This window comes from Rhodnius prolixus, unplaced genomic scaffold, assembly GCF_049639745.1.
Source record: "Rhodnius prolixus isolate KJV_2025 unplaced genomic scaffold, Rpr scaffold_2, whole genome shotgun sequence".
NCBI lineage: Eukaryota > Metazoa > Arthropoda > Insecta > Hemiptera > Reduviidae > Rhodnius > Rhodnius prolixus.
The window spans coordinates 20,042,813-20,064,515 of NW_027411592.1; the positions used below are offsets into that span (position 1 = coordinate 20,042,813).

The 21,703-nt window shown below is 30.3% G+C and overlaps 2 protein-coding genes across 5 annotated transcripts; one reads left to right on the forward strand and one right to left on the reverse strand.

Annotated features, from left to right (window-relative positions):
* Positions 1-1,296: 1,296 nt before the first annotated feature.
* LOC141449244 (methyl farnesoate epoxidase-like) lies at positions 1,297-6,180 on the forward strand. Its single transcript, XM_074118477.1, has 9 exons — positions 1,297-1,594; positions 2,867-3,118; positions 3,219-3,367; positions 3,554-3,808; positions 4,420-4,528; positions 4,723-4,903; positions 5,111-5,228; positions 5,324-5,465; positions 5,877-6,180. Exons 1-9 carry the CDS (start codon positions 1,513-1,515, stop codon positions 6,056-6,058), a joined length of 1,470 nt encoding a protein of 489 aa, XP_073974578.1. The 5' UTR covers positions 1,297-1,512; the 3' UTR covers positions 6,059-6,180.
* Positions 6,181-9,048: 2,868 nt separating this feature from the next.
* On the reverse strand, positions 9,049-21,031 carry LOC141449243 (probable cytochrome P450 305a1). Of its 4 annotated transcripts, none has more exons than XM_074118472.1 (10): positions 20,882-21,031; positions 16,362-16,616; positions 14,737-14,855; positions 14,237-14,515; positions 13,810-13,921; positions 12,796-12,976; positions 11,717-11,834; positions 11,207-11,345; positions 9,570-9,789; positions 9,049-9,196 (listed from the first exon to the last, which is right to left on the reverse strand). In XM_074118472.1, the coding sequence occupies exons 1-10, from the start codon at positions 20,976-20,978 to the stop codon at positions 9,145-9,147; spliced, it is 1,572 nt and encodes a 523-aa protein (XP_073974573.1). In that variant the 5' UTR covers positions 20,979-21,031; the 3' UTR covers positions 9,049-9,144. The 4 variants fall into 4 exon arrangements, with proteins under 4 accessions (XP_073974573.1, XP_073974575.1, XP_073974574.1 ...); XM_074118474.1 differs by lacking the exon at positions 20,882-21,031 and adding an exon at positions 20,586-20,724; XM_074118473.1 differs by lacking the exon at positions 20,882-21,031 and adding an exon at positions 20,591-20,621.
* Between the last annotated feature and the right edge of the window lie 672 nt (positions 21,032-21,703).

A 21,703-nucleotide genomic window follows, 5' to 3' on the forward strand; every position in this document is an offset into this window, starting at 1 on the left:
AAATAAAATACTTTTTTTAAAGGAAAGGAAACTCCAATGAGCCTATTCAAATCCAATAGATTCTTTAATGTACTATACATGAATTTAAAATTTGCTAGAGCAGTTTTTTTTTTTCTATTAGCAATAATTGAAACTGTGTTTTGATTGAAAACGCGTTTACTCAATAAAACTTTCATAATTGAATCCTGCATGTAGAATCTGCAATAAAATGACACTAGATTCTTTTTATAAAAGGTTTTAATCCTTATTTAAAATATTAGTTGCTCTGACTGGCAACCTCTATTAGAGAGGCTCAGAACTATTCTTATCAACCTAGTATACCATTTAGACCAATGTTACAGATTTGACTTCAATTAACTTGCATGCATCTATTATTATTCTCTGCTTAAGTGCAGTAAGATATGCATTTCGTCTCTGTGCTCATAAGCCTATGTTTAGAAATGTTATAATAATTTTAATTTTAATGGGAAATTATTCTTTTACCTCTTTCTCTTGATTTTGCAAATATCGATTGGAAATAGTTCGAAGTAGTAGTCAAAGCCGGTAAACGAAGGAGCAGTCCCGATTAAAAGAGTCGCTATGACAATTCCTTTAAACATTCTGCTAAGGAATCTTTTTAGGTCTGGCAATATGAGCGGAGCAGTCTTCATGCTGATACCACATTCTTCGACTCAAGGGATTCGGTTCAAGGGATACAGGACTGAATTGAGGAGGAAGAATAAGGGTGAAAATCTCAGGTTACAAAACACCACACTTCCTTCCGTAAATGTATGGTCCAATCATCTTAGGAGTTGAAGTGCTGGAATAAAAAATAAATAAACTTAGTTAACCAGCAAGTTATAAATTACCATTTCATTTTTTGAACTAACCTGTTGATTACAAGTGGAAACCTAAAAATTGAGAAATTTTGGATGTAAATTTATTTTTCTTAGATACTTTATTATATTTTTACCTTTATATATTTTACAAATAACTACCATATACCCTAATCATATACCCTAAATATCAATCACTTTAGGGAGTTATAAATTTACAAGTAATTTGAACGTAGTGAAGGAAATTCGTTTTCCATTTCCTCTTGAAAATAAACTTCAGAAGAAATGGATGAAATCTATTTTTAGTTGAACATGATTTCAAAAAAATGCACAATAGAAGTGTATTTATAGAAACAATGTTTGTTTGAAAAGGTGAACCACAAAGGAAAGGAAGTGAAGTTTTTTAAAAGAAGTTTCGAAACATTAATAGATAAGAGAAATCCTAATAGACGATGTTTGAATGTATTAAAAATGTAGAACCAACCAGGAAAGAGGAATATATAATTAGCTCCGCCTCTCTTTATTTATTTTTAAATGGGTTAGAGTTGTTCTTTTTAATAATAATTCTTCTTATATTTTACTTTTTTCCCCCTTTTCCTTGACCTGTGGCCACTTTAAAAATGTGTGGGTAAATGCAGAAGAAAGTTAGTACGTAGTAAGTGTCCTTTCTGCTCATTAGATCGTCAAAGGAGTATTCATGTGGTTTATATCTGTACTGATTGTTGTAATTTTTATTTACTTAATTTTAGATACTCAGAAACCGTCCCGTTATCCACCTGGTTCGTTAATTTCAATATGCATCTAAAATTAAATTTGTATTCAATACAAAATTAAAATTAAAAAAAAATATCCTCGTAAAAAACTATCAGTTGCAAAAGTTATTACCTAAAAATTATTGTTGAACATTGAAAATATGTGAAGAAGGGGCGATTTTAAAGTAAAAACGAAAAATAATTGTACTTAATCAACAATTAAATTGCACTGTTTTAGAAAATCTATTAAAATCTGAAATTTGAAATTGTGTAGAGTTATTTTTTTAATGGAAATTTACGGTTTCTCTAGCCTGATAGAAGGCTCTTGGAACAAGTCTACTTGACTAACAATAAGTTTTTTAAAAAGAATCAAACAAATAATTAAATATTTAGAATTATACTGTCCTACACAAGCTTTTTAATTTTTATTTGGGATTTGTCCTATATCAGTAGCAAATCATTTTCTTTTGTTATCTCTCATTGAAACTTTTCCCTTAAAAAGAAAAAAAAACAAAATTCGTTATTTATTATTTTTAAATAATATTTGTATTATGCTTTTAGAGGTTTTAATTGGAATTGCATTTTAATGGATTTCATAGATGTATTTGGAAATGCTAGTTTTCCAGAACTCTAAGCTCGAATAACGTTTTTAATATGTCGAGGTTTTTTTGAAAAACTAAAAATTCTTTAGTAAAAGAACTTCAACTGTGATTCTTGCAACCCATGCACACACACAAATCGGAAGTACCGATAAGGCTGCCATCTTCAATATCTCTCAACATACATGGTAGTTCAACCATTTGTACAATATTCGATTAACCGGAGGATGAAAAAAGATTAGTTCGTTGGGTCTTTTTTTCTATTTAACAATTACCAAAGTCCTCGAATATAATAAAAAACTATTGTTATAGCTCAAAATCTATTATTTGCGCTTGTCTTTTATATTAATGTTGTAGTCCAATTAATATGTTTGCACAAAAAAGTTTTGAAATATTTCCTGGCGCCTAATCATTAAACTTCTAGGCGCAAACATAACATGTTTTGTGCTTCTAGTTCGATTCATGGTGAAGTATGCTAGCTATTCGCCTCCGTCCTCCTGATCGGTGGTTACTCGTAAAGCACGCCTGAACTAATTGGTTTTTTTTTTTTCAATAAATTTCGGCAACTAACCCCTCTAGAATTCCATGCTTTTTCAAATTAAATACAAACTCAGTTATCATATAGCGTAGTTGTCATCTATTTGTGTATAGTGTAATACCTTTTTAAAAGAATAGAAATAATAATTTTGATTTATTGAAGGGCCGAAATGGATACCGTTAATTGGTAACTACATGGAGTACCGTAAATTATATAGAAAGCTAGGCTTTACTCACTTAGTTTGGTCAAAGCTATCGAATGAATATGGTCAACTAATGGGTTTGAGATTAGGCAAAGATCTTTTGGTTATTGCATCAGGTTTTGAGGCAGTCAAAGAAGTTTTGACCAGAGAAGAATTTAATGCTAGACCAGACGGATTCTTCTTCCGATTGAGAGCATTTGGAGAAAGATACGGTAAAAATTAATTTTATACTCACACTAATATTAAACTACTATGTAACTAAATTAAACAGTGTTATAAAACAATCATTTTTTGTTGTTTGCGTTTACACAGGTCTTGTATTTGTTGATGGGGAGTTTTTTAAAGAACAAAAACAATTCTGTATGCGTCATCTTAAATTGTTAGGGCTTTATAATAGTTCAATGGAAGACCGTATTTCTTTTGAAACTAACGAATTAGTTAATAACATCAAAAAACATAAGGTACGATTGCCCTTTTAATAACTGCTATTAAAAGCTACAGATCTGTTTCTTTATCTGTTATATTAATTTTATTGTAATTAGTAATTAAATAACAAATTAAATTGCACTAAAAACTATATATTTTTAAGAAAGACGATGCAGAATTGAGGAAATGATGATTCACAAAATAATAAATATATTTTTCAGGGTATAATTGCTATTCCAGAAGCGCTACAAGTAAGTGTAATCAATAGCCTTTGGGCTATAGTAGCTGGCGAACGATTTAAAACTGATGATTCTAGACCAAAAGAGCTAATGAAACATATAAACTTAAGTTTTAAATTGCAAGATATGTCTGGAGGAATTCTCAATCAAATGCCAATAATACGTTACATTGCCCCTGAACTAAGTTCTTTTAATAAACTAAAATTTGTTTTAAATTCGCTCATTTCATTCATCACGGTAAGTAAAATTTTCACTGTTTATACAAGAAAATATTTCTATCATTGCTTTAGAGACATATGTATTCATTTTCTTTAATTTTTCAATAACTGAAAAAACACTCAGTCTGTTGGAAATTATTTAGTTAAAATGTATAATCCAGTAATTAATAATTTATCAAGCTGGATTATGAGAACAACTTGAGAAAAACTTCATAGGTATTCACCTTCAAGTAAATTTAACTTAAAGATTGTATTTCATGAATAAAGCACATATATACATGTGCATTTATCATAAAATTGATGTTTTAAACATAAGCATACTTAAATTTAAAGCAATAGTTACAAAAATAAAATTCTGAATAAAAAACAAATTCATTTGCAATTATAAAAAAATAAAATACAAATAAAATCATTTTAACTTAAAGACAAGAATGATGAAGCATGGGATTATGATTATTCATGAAATGTAATAAAAAGAAGGAGAATCAATTGCCCGAATGCTAAAATGCCCGAAGCGCAAGAAATAAATCATTGCAATATGTAAATGATAAATTGCTTTAGAATTATCTCTATTATTTGAAAATTTGTAAAACTTTTGACTCACGTTTTTTGAAATGTAATAAATTTTAGGAACTAGTTGAAGAACATCTTAAAACAGCTTCACCTTACAACAATAGAGATCTGATTGATGCTTACATTAATGAAATGAATAAAAATTCTAAAGATTCTACTTTTTCAGGTTAGTAAAATTTTATGTATGCTTTTCTTTAAAGCACACTTTTGTTCTTATAAATAAAATAGAATTTCTAAAAGATTATTAAAGGTTTTATCAAAAATAATATCTACAATACAACGGATCAAAGATGAGGGTTAATAAAATGTTCTAAATGCATTTTTATACTTCCCATTTAAAATTTTTTAAATTGTTTACAGAAAAACAGTTAATAATATTGCTGCTAGACTTATTTCTTGCTGGTGCCGAAACTACTACCAGTACATTGGGCTACGCATTACTATACTTAATTCGTTTCCAAGAAATCCAAAAAAAATTGCAAGATGAAATGGAAAGGGTAATTGGGAGAGGTAAACAGCCAACACTTCAGGATAGAGCGAGGTAAGTTGGCTTGAAGTTATTTATTACCGTAATTATAATGACATAACTTGGTAAAGTCCATGTTTTAGAATTCTTAAAAATAAATATTTCCTTTATGATGGTTGCTCTAATCTTAGCAAAAAATAAAAAGTTCTAGTTCCAGTTTTTCATTAATTTTTGCGCATATTATATGCCACTGATCATTAATAAATCTTATTATACATATAGATTGAAGTACATGGGAGCATTTCTTATGGAACTTCAACGTCATGCTAATATCACACCAACCACAGTATCCCACAGAGCAAAAAGTGATGTAGAAATATTAGGCTTCAGGATACCACAGGTGATTCAATTTATTTAAACTACATCCAATACAAGAAATCATATTTTTCAATAATAATAATAATAGTAATATTTTATTTATTTATTAATTTTAAGAATACGATAGTATTAGCCAACCTTTATAGTTTACATGCAGACAAACATCATTGGGGCGATCCTGAGAATTTTCGACCTGAAAGATTCATCAATTCAAACGGAGAATTGATTCATGATGATTGGTTTCTTCCTTTTGGATTGGGTAAGTACTTTATGTAACATATTCTTCTATTAAGTTAATAGAATTGATGAATAGAATGAATAGAATTCGACTACGAATCACGAAAACAACTTATTAATAGAAAAGATGGATGTTGATTAGTGCTCAAATTAATCAAATTTTCATTTGGTAAACGTTATTAAATTTACTTCTTTGAATGATTTGAAGTAATAATTAAAGAAAATCCAAGAAAAAAGTTGCAAAACGTTTTGGGAATCCCCATAAGTTTTTTCTTTTTTAGTTTTATTTCTTAGCCCTTCCAAAAAAAGTTGTTTTATTAATTCAAAATGCTCAGAGTGAGCTAGCTGTATTCAGCTATCAATTCCTACATATTCTGCGTACATCATCATCTACAAAACCGTATTACATACAAGTACACTAATTACATTTCAGGTAAAAGAAAGTGTATGGGAGAAAATTTGGCAAAAGCTAGTTTGTTTCTCTTCGTAACCGCATTACTGAATGAATTTACTGTCACCGCCGTTACTAATGATAAATTACCTACTTTGAGGGCAGTGGATGGAGCTACAATATCTCCTACACCATTTGAATGTTGTTTTATACCTAGAAATTAAATATAATAGGTAAAATTGTCATTTAATTCTATAATATAGCTTAAACAATATCTTAGAAAAAGAAGCTTAACTATGTACATATACGTAGAATATATCTAATTTACGCCGTTTTATTTATTTCCTAGGTCAATATTGACGTTGCTATTTTTTTATACTTGTAATGCCTCTTTTAGGGTACAATTTTCATCTAGAAATACTTAGAATTTAAATAATTATTAGGGTTAATTTAATTGAAAAATAACGGTACTAACTGAGCTTTCTGTTCGAGACACCATCGTGTAATTACTAAATGTTTATTCGGTAGGAAAATGTTAGATTAATACCTTCAGCCCCCTAAAAAATAGACATTACTTTCTCTTTCTCCTTCGGGCTATATTAATTCAATTAAAAATCTTATGTGACGACTTCTTCAAATTTAGAATTTGATTACATATTTAGTCCTTATTAATTAAATAAAGAAGAGAGTAAGATAAACTTTTTTTATTAAATATTTACAATTAATTACATAAAAATAAAGTACCAATATATATACATTTCAACTTTCATTTAGTTAAGGGTACGCTTTGGATAGGAAAAGGATAAATATGCAAGGAAAACGGATAGAAAAACGTTTAGCTAGAGGAGAAGGTTAGAGAAGAATGAGTTTAATTCTTTTGTATAACACACAATGTTGTGAAACAACAGCGGAATGGAAAGATTGTAGTTGGCTACTTCGCGACAGAGAGGGTTAGATTGACAATCTAGAATGGAGAGGAGTTTTAGCAGATGGTTCCTTATTAATATTTAATAGGTGATAAATACTTATATTACACTTAAATGACTGCTTAACTCCTAAAGCTCCATTGGATATTTCGTTACCGTATCGCTATAGGACTCCTGGTCAAAATGTTACTACTTTGAAGTGCCGTCTTAATCGAGTCGATTGGTTTTTAATTTTCCCAAAAAAAAAGCTCCAACGCTTTTCTCAAAACTTACATAAAACAGAAAAATGGTTAACAGTGTCGAAGAAAGGCAACAAAAAAAGCAGTACTGTTTCCAACCCCTAAAAGACAATTTAAGATTTATCAAGTAAGTCATTAAAAATGTGGAACGGTGCCTAAGCCTGATTTAAATTCGCTCAACGAATAATTGCCTTCGTCCACGAATTGATTTAACCATAAATACGTAACTTCTTCAGAGTTACATGACGTGTTCACTAATTTCAGGTAATTTAGTAATATTATTATCAAGATTCATTATCTCCTCAAACATATAGATCAATCCTGTCACAATCTGTTTGAGTTTAATGAAGAAAAAGTAACGATTTCACAAAGATATCAACGAGCTGGAGAAGAGATATCTGGACAGGTGAGGCATTCATATGATGGTAGATAATTTATTTAATCTAATTAAGGCTTTAACAATTTTAAAAAAATGTGTAAACTTATGAATCTAATGGCATGATCATAAAATTCGTTATGAGATCATATTAGGAGAGAACTCCTCGTTTAATTTTAATTTAGTTGGCATCTAATTTTTCAATTTCGTGATAGAAATGTGGAAAACTGTTTTTGTAAATAGCTTGTAACTTTATAATCAGGCTACATGAGTAAATAAAACCAAAATTCAATTTTAACCACAGTAGAGTAGTGTTCGTATTAAAGCTAAAGTTCTATTTTACACAGTAATCCAATAAGAACTAATTTTCATTTTTTACCTGAGAGAAACTCTTTTATAAAAAAAAAAACACATAAAGTATCAAGACAATCATTACACATATAAGTCTGGAGTGACCAAGAAAGAGTAAAGATTTTCAGTTTAAAAGACTATAAAGACACTCGTTGGGGTCTCTTTTAGCAGTTCTGTTTTCAAAAATATTTTAAGGACTCAGTTCTGAGCTCTAATAGGAAGCAAATTACTTTGAAACAATATAATTTGAGGATATAACTTTTTGATGTCATTATTTTTTAAAATAAATGCATTCCATAAGTTAAACATAATGGCGTAAATATAAGTACATATAGGTAAATACAAATACAAATACATTTTAAAGACTTGTTAGTATTATAACTAAATTATTATAACAGTATTATAACAAAACAGCTATTTATAACAAATAAAGACATCTATATTTATTCAACAATTTATTATTCAGTATGCGATATCATAAACATAATAGATACAATTTAGTATAGAACAAATTTATTCTGCACCATCCGTACACAATTCCTGATCAAGTAGTAGGACGCATGACATAATAGCCATTAGATTGTTTCACTTTTTTAATTAAGTAAAGTAAAGTTATTGATGTGTAATGTTAAAAATATAATTACGAAAAGTTTGCCTCAGTAAATGTGAGAGGTGCCTACTCTACAAAACTATAATCCGTCCCGTCCTTACCTACTGCTCAGAAGCATGGTGTCTCACCAGAGCGGATGAGAACAAATTGTTAGTGTTCGAGCGCAAAATTCTCCGACGCATCTACGGACCAGTTCGTTCCGACGATGGCGAATGGAGAAGGCGGACGAACGCAGAGTTAGCCACCCTCTACAAGGAGATAGATATTGTTAAATGGATCAAGTTGGGTCGGCTTAGATGGGCAGGACACGTGGCCAGAATGAACAATGATGAACTGCCTAAAAAGTTGATGCTGGCGCGACCTGATAGAGTTAGGCGGGTAGGCAGGCCCAGGCTACGATGGGAGGACTGCGTTAGTGAAGATTGTCGAGCCATTTTGCGGGTAGCTAATTGGAGGACGGCTGCACAAGAGAGACAAACATGGACGAGACTGATTGAGGAGGCCAGGACTCAGCAATGAGTTGTAGCGCCCATGATGATGATGATGAAATGTGAGAGGTAGACTTCGCAGAAGTGAATTGATCTTGTACACTAGATTCCAAGAAATTGTTGACTATGATAGAGTTGATAGAAGAATCGCCATCAGCGTCTACTTAGTGCATCATATATTTTGCATGATTGAATAGTTAAAGTACGATACATTTTTTTTGAAATAAATAATACATAAAACAGATTTCCGTTTAAAGATTACAAAACATTTCTAGTAGATAACCCTCCATTATTCACTTCTTTGTTATTCAAGGAACTTCCTATGGTAACGCCAGTACACGTTTTATTTCTCCGTTTTTATTAATTGCATCTCTGAAAAATTATTTAGTGTAAGCACTATTATTAATTATTAGTGTAAGCACTGATACAAAAAAAAAAAAAAAAAATTTAAGATGAGTACATAAACAACTATTATGTTATAAGATTAAGTATTTCTACTTCTATAAAAACCCTGCTGATAGCATATCCACTCCCTATTCTTCAACCAAGCACTTCTTCAGTGAAATTTTAGAAGTAACAGCTGGCTAAAGAACAAGCTGCCAAGGAATAATCAACCTTAGCTTCTCTTTTCAAATAGAATGCATGGAATAAAGTGTACCCAAATATTGGCAAAAGCAAGAAAACAATTGTCTAATAAACCATTTCTATACAAACAATAAATTCTTGTTTAATTTCTAATACTTACCCGTTCTTCAATATAATAGGGTTGAATTCTGTAACTGATGTACGCCTCGGTGTAAATGTTAATTCAAAAGGTAAAGGAGTTGGCACTATTCCAGGTAGACATTGTAATGATGGTATTGAATTGTCGTCGGAATTTTTTATTTTAAAATTATTCAAGAGACTTGAAAAAAACAAAAATATAAATCCTTTGGCTAATTTCTCGCCGGGACATCGACGTTTCCCTATAAAACATTTTTATTTTAATTGCAAATGTAAATAATTATCATATAATATAATTGTAATAAATATCAAAATTACTTTTATTAGTTACAATTAAAAAATTTGATTAAACATCTTAATCATTGCTTTAATTTGTTATCCTGTCCAGAAGTATAGCTTACGAAATTCTTAAAGTAATTTATTTTCAAAAATTCAACTGCAACATCCAAGATATTTTATAGTGTTTTCCAAACATAATCGCTATCGCTCAACCCATAACATTTTTATAAATAACTTCGGTAATATTTTAGAGACTCGAAGACTGATTAATAAAAATTGTGTTTCTGGGAGAAACATCAGCCAGAAGAATTTACCACTAAGAAGTTTGTGTCTTCGCAGATTTTATCTGTCCAATCACATGCATGTTTTTGTATACCTAACCGATTTTGGTCTTTCACCCAAAATCAGAGATTAATTAATAGCCATCTCATTTAATCATTTCTCAGACGGATGGCATAGTAGCTAAAAAGAAAAAGCCTGGAATATTGTACTAAAATAGATTATGGAACAACTGCAAGTCGATGAAGTGTATGAAGAAACGAGGGCACCATGCGATCTAGTGGAAAACCTGGGAACTACTGTTGGCAAAATAAAATTAACTTTAAAGTATCCGTGCTATGCTACATCTTTTGACTGAAATTGTAAAAGTACATATTCGGTGGTTAAATTTGAAATTGCCTATGAATAAAAAACCTTGGCTTCTCTATTCAACTCGACTGCAACAATAGTTAATGAAACTGCATCATAATCAGCTAGAGTTGTGTGAGTCAGAAACTTAGTCCAATTTTCTACTAAAAACAAACTTATTAATCAACCTCTGATGACGCATGGAAGTCAGGAGTACAAAAAACATGCATGCTACAGCTGAGAAAATCAGCGATATTATTCACCTGTGGACCTAATCAAATTATCAATAAATCTTGGCAACACCAACTGCAATGCTAGTGTCGCAATGAGTTCACCTTTAAATCTAACTCTTTTACAAATTTAATTATTGAGAACACTATTGCGAATAACACTACTTCAAAATTTTTTATATTGAGTTTTCAAAGAAAATTTTTGTTTTAAACACAAATTTTACTAACTTTAATAAGACTAGATCTTAGGCCAGTGAAGTGTAAAATATGAACGATGTGTGTGGAGGGGGATGTTACAACTTGTTAGCGGATTCGCTAAACCCAAGCGATTGCACACATCTACGTCATTTGTGTGCCTCATAGGTATTGTGTTGGTAGGGATTAAAAAACTCTGCAGGGGCGCCAAAATTTCTGAAGATTGGCTAGTCCACTTCCGTTTTAAACCAATTTTGGATTAAATAAGAGATTGAATATTGATTAAAACGCAAAGAAAAAAAGATTAAAACTAAAAACATAAACGCACCTCTTCCAAACGTAAGAAGTTTTTCTTTCTCCACTTGAAAGTTATTTTTCAGAAATCTTGATGGTGAGAACACAGCAGGATCTTTCCATTTATTTTCATCATTAGCAGAAGCCATGATATTTAATAAAACTGTAGTATTCTAAAATTTCATTATTTTAAAATTATTATTAATATAATTGTGGATTACCGTAAAAAAAATTTAGAGCCAGAAAAAAAATGCTTTCGGACTTGCAGTATTATTAAAATTCCATTATTATAGGGATGGTGAATGCGAAACAAGTAAGAATTAAGACAATATATCTCGTTTATTTTAAACAATCACTACTAAACTGCCAAGAAATTTTGCGATGAGCTTATAACAGCGATAAATCTGATAGAAACTATTGAAAAAAAAGTAATAAAAAAAACATTTCCATTATGAGTCACTTATATAGTATGTCACATTGAACATTTGTTTCGTCATTATTTGAAAGTTACTGATCTTAAAATTGAATCACAAATAAAAGTTACCTTTTTAAGTGTATAACCTCCTATAGATATATCTTTCAAAACTCTTCTCGGCCCTGCGATTGGTGCGACAGGTGTCATTCTCTCATTCTCTAGCATAACAGCTTTTACATACGGCATCCTACAATAATCATTATTGACAATTAATAGATTTCTCTTCACATAATAAGCCTCCTCTGACTTCACAGTGAAAGTACGGAAAGTTGTCTAGATTTTCTTACGTCATTATTTTAGCTGTGTTATGGCGAAAACGTTTTAGTTGAATAGTTACGACGGAAAACCACAGTGACGTAAAAGAACTGTTATGGAGCCTATAGCTTCACTGTTTTTATTAGAGTATAGACTTCTTAAAATGAACAATGTAAAAGTGTAACGTGGAGCCTAAGATGAGCTAAAGTTGCTTGTGGGTTCTTGAATTCCAAGCTCTGAGTGTGTTTTATATGTATTTATGTGTATGTATTTTTATATTATATGTGAGATCTGTTTGTCATAATTTGGAACTATACATCAATAAATCAGCGTTAATTTTTCGAAATTATTTACGGTCATCTTCAGGATCTGGATTAAATATCATTAACGGTCCCGAAGAAGAAATATTGATTCTAAATTGGTCGTGGAGTTGGGCTGGGAAAGTCACAGGGATAGCCCTGAAGATGGCTATATTTCTGAAAAAGCGGCTACCCCACTTCCTGCAAAGAAAAGTGCTAGAACTTCATGCTAATAGTATCTCCAAGGAGGACCTCCTAACTTCGCTCTAGCATCACTCTTTGTATCCTTCTGGCAGAGGATGGTTATACTTGAATTACCATCTAAAGGGCTACAGATAAACCACTTTTGAGGAATCATAATTAGAGATTTTAAAGATCTTGAAATCAAAGACGTTTCTAACAAATCTGGCACACATTATGAGGCTGGTTTGATTAAGAGTTTCCCAATGAGCTCAATAGCCCAACTTGGCTCACTTATTTATTTAGCTAAACAATTTAGCAAAATTTATGATTTTTGTTATATTGAAAAAAATGTTAAATGTAAATAACTGAGATTTCAAAAAATTAAGAAAAAAAAAATCTCAGAATACTTACTGGTCCCTGTGTGACAATGACGATATTTGCCCTGGTTTTAATATGCTACTTATCTCTTCGTACACTTTTTCTTGAATATCAGGAGATCGAATCATGTGAAGCAAAAGAAAGATAATACTTGTACTTGTTGTTTCTGATCCAGCAATAAAGAAGTCCAGACATCCCATAATCAATTGATCATCTGAAAAATTAAATGAATCAATTTTTTATTTAAGCAGAAGATAATTTCTTATTTGTTAATTATTATTAAATTATAACAAAACATTAAAAAAAAAGTCTCATGCACTCGAGATACCCCCTGTTTTCCTGGACTTGCAGGGAGTTTGACCTAAACCAAAAAATGACTGAATATAAGTCATGTAATTTCTTTTGAAGAATAGCAGTTAATTGAAATTATAAATATCATTCATTTTGCAGTGCGTTTTCTTTTTATTTTCAACAGTATTTTATAAACTTTTTAAATTAAAACAAATTGGGTTTGAATTCTTTCAAGGCTTTCTCTTACTACCTCACTTCTTTAGGTTCTAATTTCCACATAATGTTTTTTTAAACGTTGTCTTTTATAACATATTTATTTTTTGTTAACTTTACCCAGATTTTAAATTGCAAATTACACGAAATGAGACCTAGAAGGTACCTACCCCTTTCAGAATGACCTAAAACCAATTTGATTAGAAAAATTAGTCAAATAAATCTCACTGTTCTAGCGCCCAGTAATGTATAAAGTTAGATTTTCTCTTCCTAGAAGTTTCTTACAGCTCACGGTGAGGGCATTTGTTAGATAATTTACAGGTTGGTCCTGATCTAAGTAACAAGTTTTTGCATCCAACGATTTTCATTTTTGGGATATTTTGTTATTCATATTCATTTATTTGACAAAGGAGGCATCAAAACCGATATTTCCAAGTGAAAACGTAAACTTCAAAAATTTGATATGACCAGATTAGAAGAGAAAGTTATAAAAGACTAGTATCTGAAAATTACGAACGGTTATTAACTATCTTGGTTATTGACCTGTGAATGTTGTATGCTTATCCTGTGCTCCGTACATTTCATGAAGAAAAGCGTCAATATAATCTCTTGTTGTGTGTTTACTGTATGTTGCTTTATGTTCTTCTATTGCCCTCTTTAAATGAAAATAAAAAAATCAATAATAAATAAAACTTTCATTCCAATTTCATTTCTATTTCTATTTTATTTTCTTTCACTCTTAAAACGAATTAGTAAACAATTTATATTAAACATTCTAATTTTTATATGATTTTTGGAACTTTATGCACACTTAAATTCAATATTTTTATATTTATTAGAGTCTACTTCTATTAACTCTTATATATCTACTTAAATTTTGATTCAGTTACCTACTATGTAGATTTCAACAAAGTGCAACATGAGAAGTGGACATTACCCAAATATAAATAAATAGGTAAACTATACTTACACTTATAATATTTTTCAATTTATAATTTAATTGATTAATTAAATTATATCCTGAAGATTCCGGTGCAATGAATCTAATCCAAGAAAACTGTGAAATAGTACCTCCTGCTAAATCAAATGCCTTTGTTCTTTTATGCATTAAAGTGAGCAATTCATCTATTTCTTCAGTGTTAATCTTGAATCCTGCTACCAATGTCCACAGTACGTTAAGAACACATCTTGAAACTGCTAGTTTAATACCTAGTTTCAAGCCATCCTTTTGAACTGAGTTTATAAATTTCTGAAACCAAATTGAAATCATATTTACTGGAGATATTTTTGCTTCTTAAATTTTTCAATCAGTCAGTAAAATTTATTTAAGTTTATAGGTAGCGCCAGATTGCAACAAGTTATTTTTCCTCCTCAAAATTTCATTTAAAACAATTTAAGAAACAAGATTAGAGAAATATGCACAATTGAATAAGATCAGAGGAATTATTAAAAAAAATATATTTCAATTACTTGTATTTCTTCTTGCATTAGTTTTTCCATAATTTCTTTACCAAATCCGAGATTTTGCAGATGTTTCATAGCAAATGTTCTTTGTTCATGCCACAGGAATCCATCTGTCATCGTGATTCCTACAAAGTTAATACAATCAAAATCCATCAAAACAAAAAATTGTATATATTTATTAATTTTTTCATTAGTTAGTTTTCTTTCTTTTTGACAACGCAAATTAGTCAGTTTACTGTTTAATATTTTAAACTTTAACATTATTTATTTGATTGATTTTAATTTTGTTTCCTAAAACTTGTTTGTGCAAGTATCAGTTGAAAATTAGTGAGCTGCTATATGTTATATGCCAGAGAATACAGCCCTTTTTTTGTCTGCTGAGTAACATTTAAAAATTAAGTGGATATCTGAGGATCTTTTCTTCTTTACATTCAGGTCGTGTACAGTCGAGTGTGATTCAACCTCGAACGGACTGTAGAAGTGTAAAATGCTCTATATGCGTTTAATGAAGCGTAAGAAAGCTTGATGAAAAAGAAGAATATAAGTACGGATGGAAAAATTGCGTATTGAAAAAGTTAAAGTAATTTTATTAATCTCGCAAGAGGGATTAATCAAGGCGATTTTAGGTATCAGCTAGTAAAAAGGGATCTAAGTTTGTGAAGCCATAAGTAGGTCAATCATGGCTCAATTGAAACTGCCCAACACTGTCTTCTTTGATCAGGTGGACAATTAGTGGCACCTTTATAGAAGAACGATTCGAAGTCAAAATGCAACTTTTGAATCAAATCAAAACAATGACTGTTATCAATGCAGTGACCCTGATGCTATAGAGGATATGATTCACATTTTTAAATTCATGCTTGCTGCATATGACAAAATTATGCTACAAAAGTAAATTGACGGGTTCTCCATTTAATTTGTGCTTTGCACTTTAAACATTTCACAAGATGTCATCCAGATTATATGGATAGTTAATTCAATAGTTTTTTCAAGATAGTTAATACAAGTTGAATAAGTTTATCAGAATTTTTTTTTGTTTTTACAATTCTATAAATATTTTGTAGTTGTTTCTGTACACATAAACGTTTGGTGCATTTACCATTGAAGGTTATTCCTATTTATTTATATGATTATGAATTTTTATTTATTATCTAGAAGAAATCACTTTTGTTATCATTCTTCACTTATTAATTTTTTTTTCGATTATATTTACTGCGTTTTTGCTAAATTAAAATGATTTACTGCAGTGCATGTGCCGCTCAACACTATTTTGTACAGGATTTAACGTCCCAAAAACGAAATAAAGAGTAAGAGTCTAGAGAGGAGATTCTGGGTACGCTCGCTTAGAATAGTGGGGCCTCTAAAAAGACACAAGGGTCCATGGTTGGGGAAAACAAAAAATTGATAAAAACCCTGCTCTAGAGGGCCTTACAAAATTTGCAATATTTATTTAGCCTTTTGGAAAGGCCAGTTAATATTGGACAGCTCTTCAACTAAGAAGATCTGATTACATAATTTATTTGATTAGGTTTGGCAATGTTAAGATACAAGTAGGAAGAGAAGGTGATTAAACCCAAAATTATATAACTCTGTACCATATATTATAGTAGGTCAATAAACAAGATAAATACCTTTATTTGTGCACATTGATCTTAGATATATAAAGAAATTTTTCGGTCGTCCTAGAAACTCATCTTTTAAAAAAACTTCTTTTATATGATTGTCTGCTTGAAATACTACCGTGTACGACCCACCTAGTCTTAAGCCGAGTATGTCAGTTTTGTACACTTTACATAATTCAGTTAAAGCTTTAGAAAATCCTCCGTATTTGATGCTATACTTCTTTACAATGTAACTGCATCCAATAATCGGAAAACAAGTTGGACCTATAAAAGAAACATGTAAAAAGTTGAGTACAAACCTAGTTGTTTACAAATATAAAATCATTTAATATAAAATCGTGCCAGAATTTCATCTTCATCAATATTCAATATTATTCGTCTCAAATCAATGGAACGATTTTCTAAAAAGACGCTATGAAACAAAACAAAGTGTATTTACTGAAATAGTACTTTTTCAGCCTATTATATTTAAAAGTGAAATTTTTCTAACATATTATTGCTTATTAATAGATGATAAGTGCCACTATTGCCATTAAATGGCCTTTTAAAATGATCCGACTATCTTTTTCGCTAAGGAGTACTCTTACATTAATTTTTCCCAAGTAAATGTTTCTAGCTTAAAAGTTTAATTTTATAATAACATTTTTGGGAAAATATTATCAATTGAAAAATTTATTAAATTCAGTATAGAGTAACTTCCAGTTGTCCGATCATTAAAAATACCATAACTGTTTCTATACAATTACAATCACCTTTGGGACCTTTGAAAAATATTATCTCCCAAAAATTTGAGTTTCTCGATCTAACTTGCCTCCAGCACTGTTTTATTTATTTACCTTTTTTGAGAAAATAATTGATTTTTTTTCTCGATTGTAGCTTATTCCTATTAATACAATAATTAGGTTTCCATTAATATTTAATACAATAAGTTCAATTAATACGAAAAACCATCTTGGAAAAAAATCATATTCATTCAGAAACTTTTGCGCATTTGGTATTTGCTCATGGTTAAGTTCAATACTAGCGAATGGCCTCGAATATTATTTCTACTGATTATTTAGATTCACTTCATTATCATTGAAAAGAATACCCTGCGATATAAACATGATAATATCTAATTTTTTGCATATTCTTTAGTTCTCTACACTTTTTACTCTACTTTAATAACTTCTTTTCAGCGCGATTTATCAGATTAAGTAATTAGTAAAATCGTTAGGTTTATATGCAATTTTTTTTTGTTTTTATTACTGTTTGTATTGATGTGCAATTATTGGTTAAAGCATGAAACCAGTTTAGAAAAAAATTACGGGCGTGATTGAAAAACTAATAAAAAAAAAAATCCATTTAATTGTAATATAATTATATTACAGATTTCATGGAAATACACGTGAGGGATCCTTGAGTCCAAAAAATTTGTATTTAAAAACCGTTTGCTTGTGGAATCTCTTGTTACAAATGCTAAATTAAAAGAAGGAAAAATTTTAAATTTCTTTGTGACATCTGGGGTAGATGACTTTGCAAATAAATATCTCTCTCACCTTACTGAATGGTTTTATAACTTTTTTTTCAAATTTACTCGGAAATTCCCTAACGATTCTTTACAAACTTGAAGTTACTTTCACCGTCAGTCAACATCAGCTTTTATTTGAATCATGTTTCTAGGTAATTACCTTAAAAAATTGCAAATCAATAATACAAATAATAATAAAAACAAAAACAAAATATTGCAAATTAATATGGAATTTCATTTTATAGGTCTTCTGGGACACGCTGTTTGTGTGGGGGTTACGAGTATTCTTCCCTCCAGTCAGAAGTGTCCTTTCAGTGTGCGCTTTTACAAAATGTATAATATAAATAGAGATGTTTTACAAATTTGAAGCTTAAGAAAATCTACGAGTTGAAACCTGATATTTACAGAAAAATCATATAGATGTTTTTCTTCAATTTAGGTTTAATTGAAGTTATGCACAGTAATGAATATATTTCCTTTTTCTAATACTATAATTATTTATAAATTACATGCATACATATTAATTGTAAGAAATACGAGAAAAAAAAAAAACAATTTAGCATGAAGATATTACTTTAGCATTGTAAAATGTAATGAATCTTATCTTGCATTTGTTCAGCAAAAAATGTAATAGAAAAAAGTATAGGTCACAGTTCATCGTTCTGTTGCCCTTAAAATAATAACTGTCTCTGCCTACTCTTCTCAGAGAATGGACACAAAACATTTTTAGCTCTATTTGAAGTAGCTTTTTAAATGAAATTCCCGAAATACACTATTATCTCTAAGGAAGTTTAAAAAACTCTAAAAATAAATCCACGGCATAAAAAAGAATAACAATATGAGTGAATCATTCAGATTATATCCAATTTCGTAAAGAACATCAGTTTGAACTTTATGTACCTATTTAATTTTGTGAATAAAAGAAATATATTTATTTATATTAGACTTACAGACACACTAATGTGACAAGGTACAGCGGAAGATTTAATCACTCTTTCCACTCGAAATTATTTCTTTGCCCAATCAAGAACAGTCTTTTCCCAAAAGATCCCACTTATCAAAGTGGTATCAACCTTTAAGAAATAAGTTCTGGACTTAATTTTTGAACTTAAATTTTTCTGTCAGCATGAAATAGAGAGTAAGCGAATATTGATTTCAAGTTTACTTATTTCTTTAGAACATAGTCTTTTAATAAAATCTCATTTCCAGTTTAAACAGAATTTAGTTTTCATAGGAAGGATATTGCTGGCTTCAAAACTACTCCTTCTCCAGAACGCATTACCGCATCCTAATAGCACTTGTCTCAAAATAGGGCTCTTTTGGTTTATTTATAAGGCATCGAAACTACTGTGTCGTGTAATGCTAATAGTAATAATGAGGCCACAAACCCTGAGATAACCGTCTTTGTGCATTACCTCTGTGCTAATTCTTTTCCTCTCTAAAGGTTTTCCTAAATGTTCCATGCTCATTCTTTAAAAAAAGAAAAGAAAATGTCAGCTACTTTTCTTTCACAAAGGGGTTGAATACCCCTCCGAACAAGTAGCATGGCTCAGGAGTGATTGGGCTTACATAATATAACCATTAGACCAAAGGCAAGCATTTAAATACGCTCAAGGTCCAGCGGAGCTCATCCCAATAAACCCTACCAGGCCATCTACCCATTACTTAGGAGATATTCTCCAGTTCTACCAAAGAAAAGAAAAAAGTTTGCTTAATTTTTAAGTTTGAGTGAAATACTACAGTTTCTAATAAAATACGTACATATGTATCTAAGGCCAAGAAATTAGCCTTCTACTAAAGTTTTTTGACTTCTTTTTAATGTTTGTTACTAAGCTTATTATTCTGAAGTACAACGGAAGAAATTTAAGATTATGATGAAGGGAAGAATTGTGAGACTCGGTTCCTAAATCAGTAAATATAAACATGTACGATGTATGAATAAGGAGTAATATAGATGGCAATGTCTGTAAAACATACATGTAATTTTGGTTATTATTAATTAGTAATAAGCATTAAAGGTTGCATGACGACATTTTTGGGGGGAAGAGTATCTGGCCAGGAAAGTTTCGAGAAGGCACTTTACAAGATTTTTTACTTATTGAAGAATAAAATGCAATAAATATTTAATTAGAACTGAACATTGATTAATAAAACAGTAATGTTTTTGTATCTTCGATTAATAATCAAACAACCGTTTAATAGGAAGATAGGGAACAAATTGTAGATATGAGCAAGGCTGATTGTATTTCATGTAAAAGCTTCATGAAGAAAAATTAGATAACAATATATGAACCAACCGAGAGCAATCAAACATTTGTAACTCGATAGACAAATAATAAAAAATATTGTTAATGATGTTGTGACAACTTGTAGGCTACAAGTACGTGACAATAAAAGTAAGTTGCTAAATTTTATTAATAAAAAAAAAGAAGTTATATTTAACATCCATCCAACTAAGTCCAACGTTTACTTCACTTCCAGAGAATTGCTTTCTCGGATATTATTTAGACCTGAAACTGGAACTCTCACTCTAAACTTAAAAGGCAAGCTTTGAACAATAGATTTTGTCAATTACGATTGCTGGACGGATAATATGACAAACTCTACATGATATTAATATAATAAACAATATTCGACCTTAATGGATACTTGCAATTCTGCCAACACAAAATACAGTCGTTTCAATCAAAATTACTGACGCGCCATTCTATGTCAAATCTCACCTTACCCGCTGACCTAAACATATCCTGCGAGACCAACGTAATCAAAACCAAATGAAGTAGTTTTCAATAACTACTAACACTATACCATAATTCTTTAATCTCCAACTTAACAACAACGTTAGCGCCATACACACACAAGGGACTGAAAAGGACGTAGTACAGAGACAACCTTGGGGACGAATTACACCAGACATGCCGATCAGGCCAACACGCTTCTTCAGTGCTCAAAGCAATTGTTGTATTGTTATACAGAAAGGGCTTGTAAATTGAACAAATTTAAAAAATGTATAACTCACCTGGAGGTAATTTCTGTTTCAAAACTACAGAATTGAAAATAAAATAAATTATTAACAAAGTTGATATTAAAATTAATAAAAGTGTTGGCAGTTCCATACTATGATTGATTTACAATAAACGATTGAACGATAGCAACTGCCTAAACTATTGATATCGTAAATTAAAACACCCTCCATGATAACCCACTGACACAATGATAACAAGACTTACTTTACTTTTTTTCTCTTTTAAACTTACACATTTGGAAGCAAATCTAATAGCTCCTCACCACCCATTAAAAAGCTGGTTCAGTAAAGAAAGTTTTTTGCAATTTGCAGAAAAACCAACTGTCTGATAATCGCTAAACTTGTTTTCACTTTTAAATATATAGGCCAGAAAAAGCTTTAGCTTTAAATTAAAAAAATAACAAATAAGTTTTTTAATCATGACGTTTTAATCTACTATCAAATCTACAATTTGTTTGTATGTTTGATTTCTATATGGCATCCCAAAAGATTTTCGTTTGATTTTTCTAGACAATATAAAGTAATCATTTCGCTAGCAAAGATTATTAAACCTTGGTAATAATAACAAATACAATTTATAATAAACATCTTTTATATCTTCGTTGGTTCTCTAAATTAATTTTCAGAGATATCAATCAAAACGCATTACTCGGCTGGAGCAATGTACCCGAAGTACGATCGAATGAAAGCTCTGTTTCGAAAGTAATCGCGACTGGCGATTAGAATAACGCAAATATCAGGTCGAAAATAGTTTTCAATAGCCTCAATGAAAAAGTTGAAATAATACACCAGGGTTAGAATGTCTGTTATTGTGAT

Coding starts and splice junctions, on each gene's coding strand:
- LOC141449244 (XM_074118477.1), top strand. CDS start 1,513: ATGTGGTTTATATCTGTACTGATTGTTGTAATTTTTATTTACTTAATT. Junction 4,904..5,110: donor ACACTTCAGGATAGAGCGAG/GTAAGTTGGCTT, acceptor TTATACATATAG/ATTGAAGTACATGGGAGCAT. Junction 5,229..5,323: donor TAGGCTTCAGGATACCACAG/GTGATTCAATTT, acceptor ATTAATTTTAAG/AATACGATAGTATTAGCCAA.
- LOC141449243 (XM_074118472.1), bottom strand. CDS start 20,978: ATGGAACTGCCAACACTTTTATTAATTTTAATATCAACTTTGTTAATA. Junction 16,617..20,881: donor GAAACAGAAATTACCTCCAG/GTGAGTTATACA, acceptor TTTCTTTTATAG/GTCCAACTTGTTTTCCGATT. Junction 13,922..14,236: donor AATTGAAAAATATTATAAGT/GTAAGTATAGTT, acceptor TTTCATTTAAAG/AGGGCAATAGAAGAACATAA.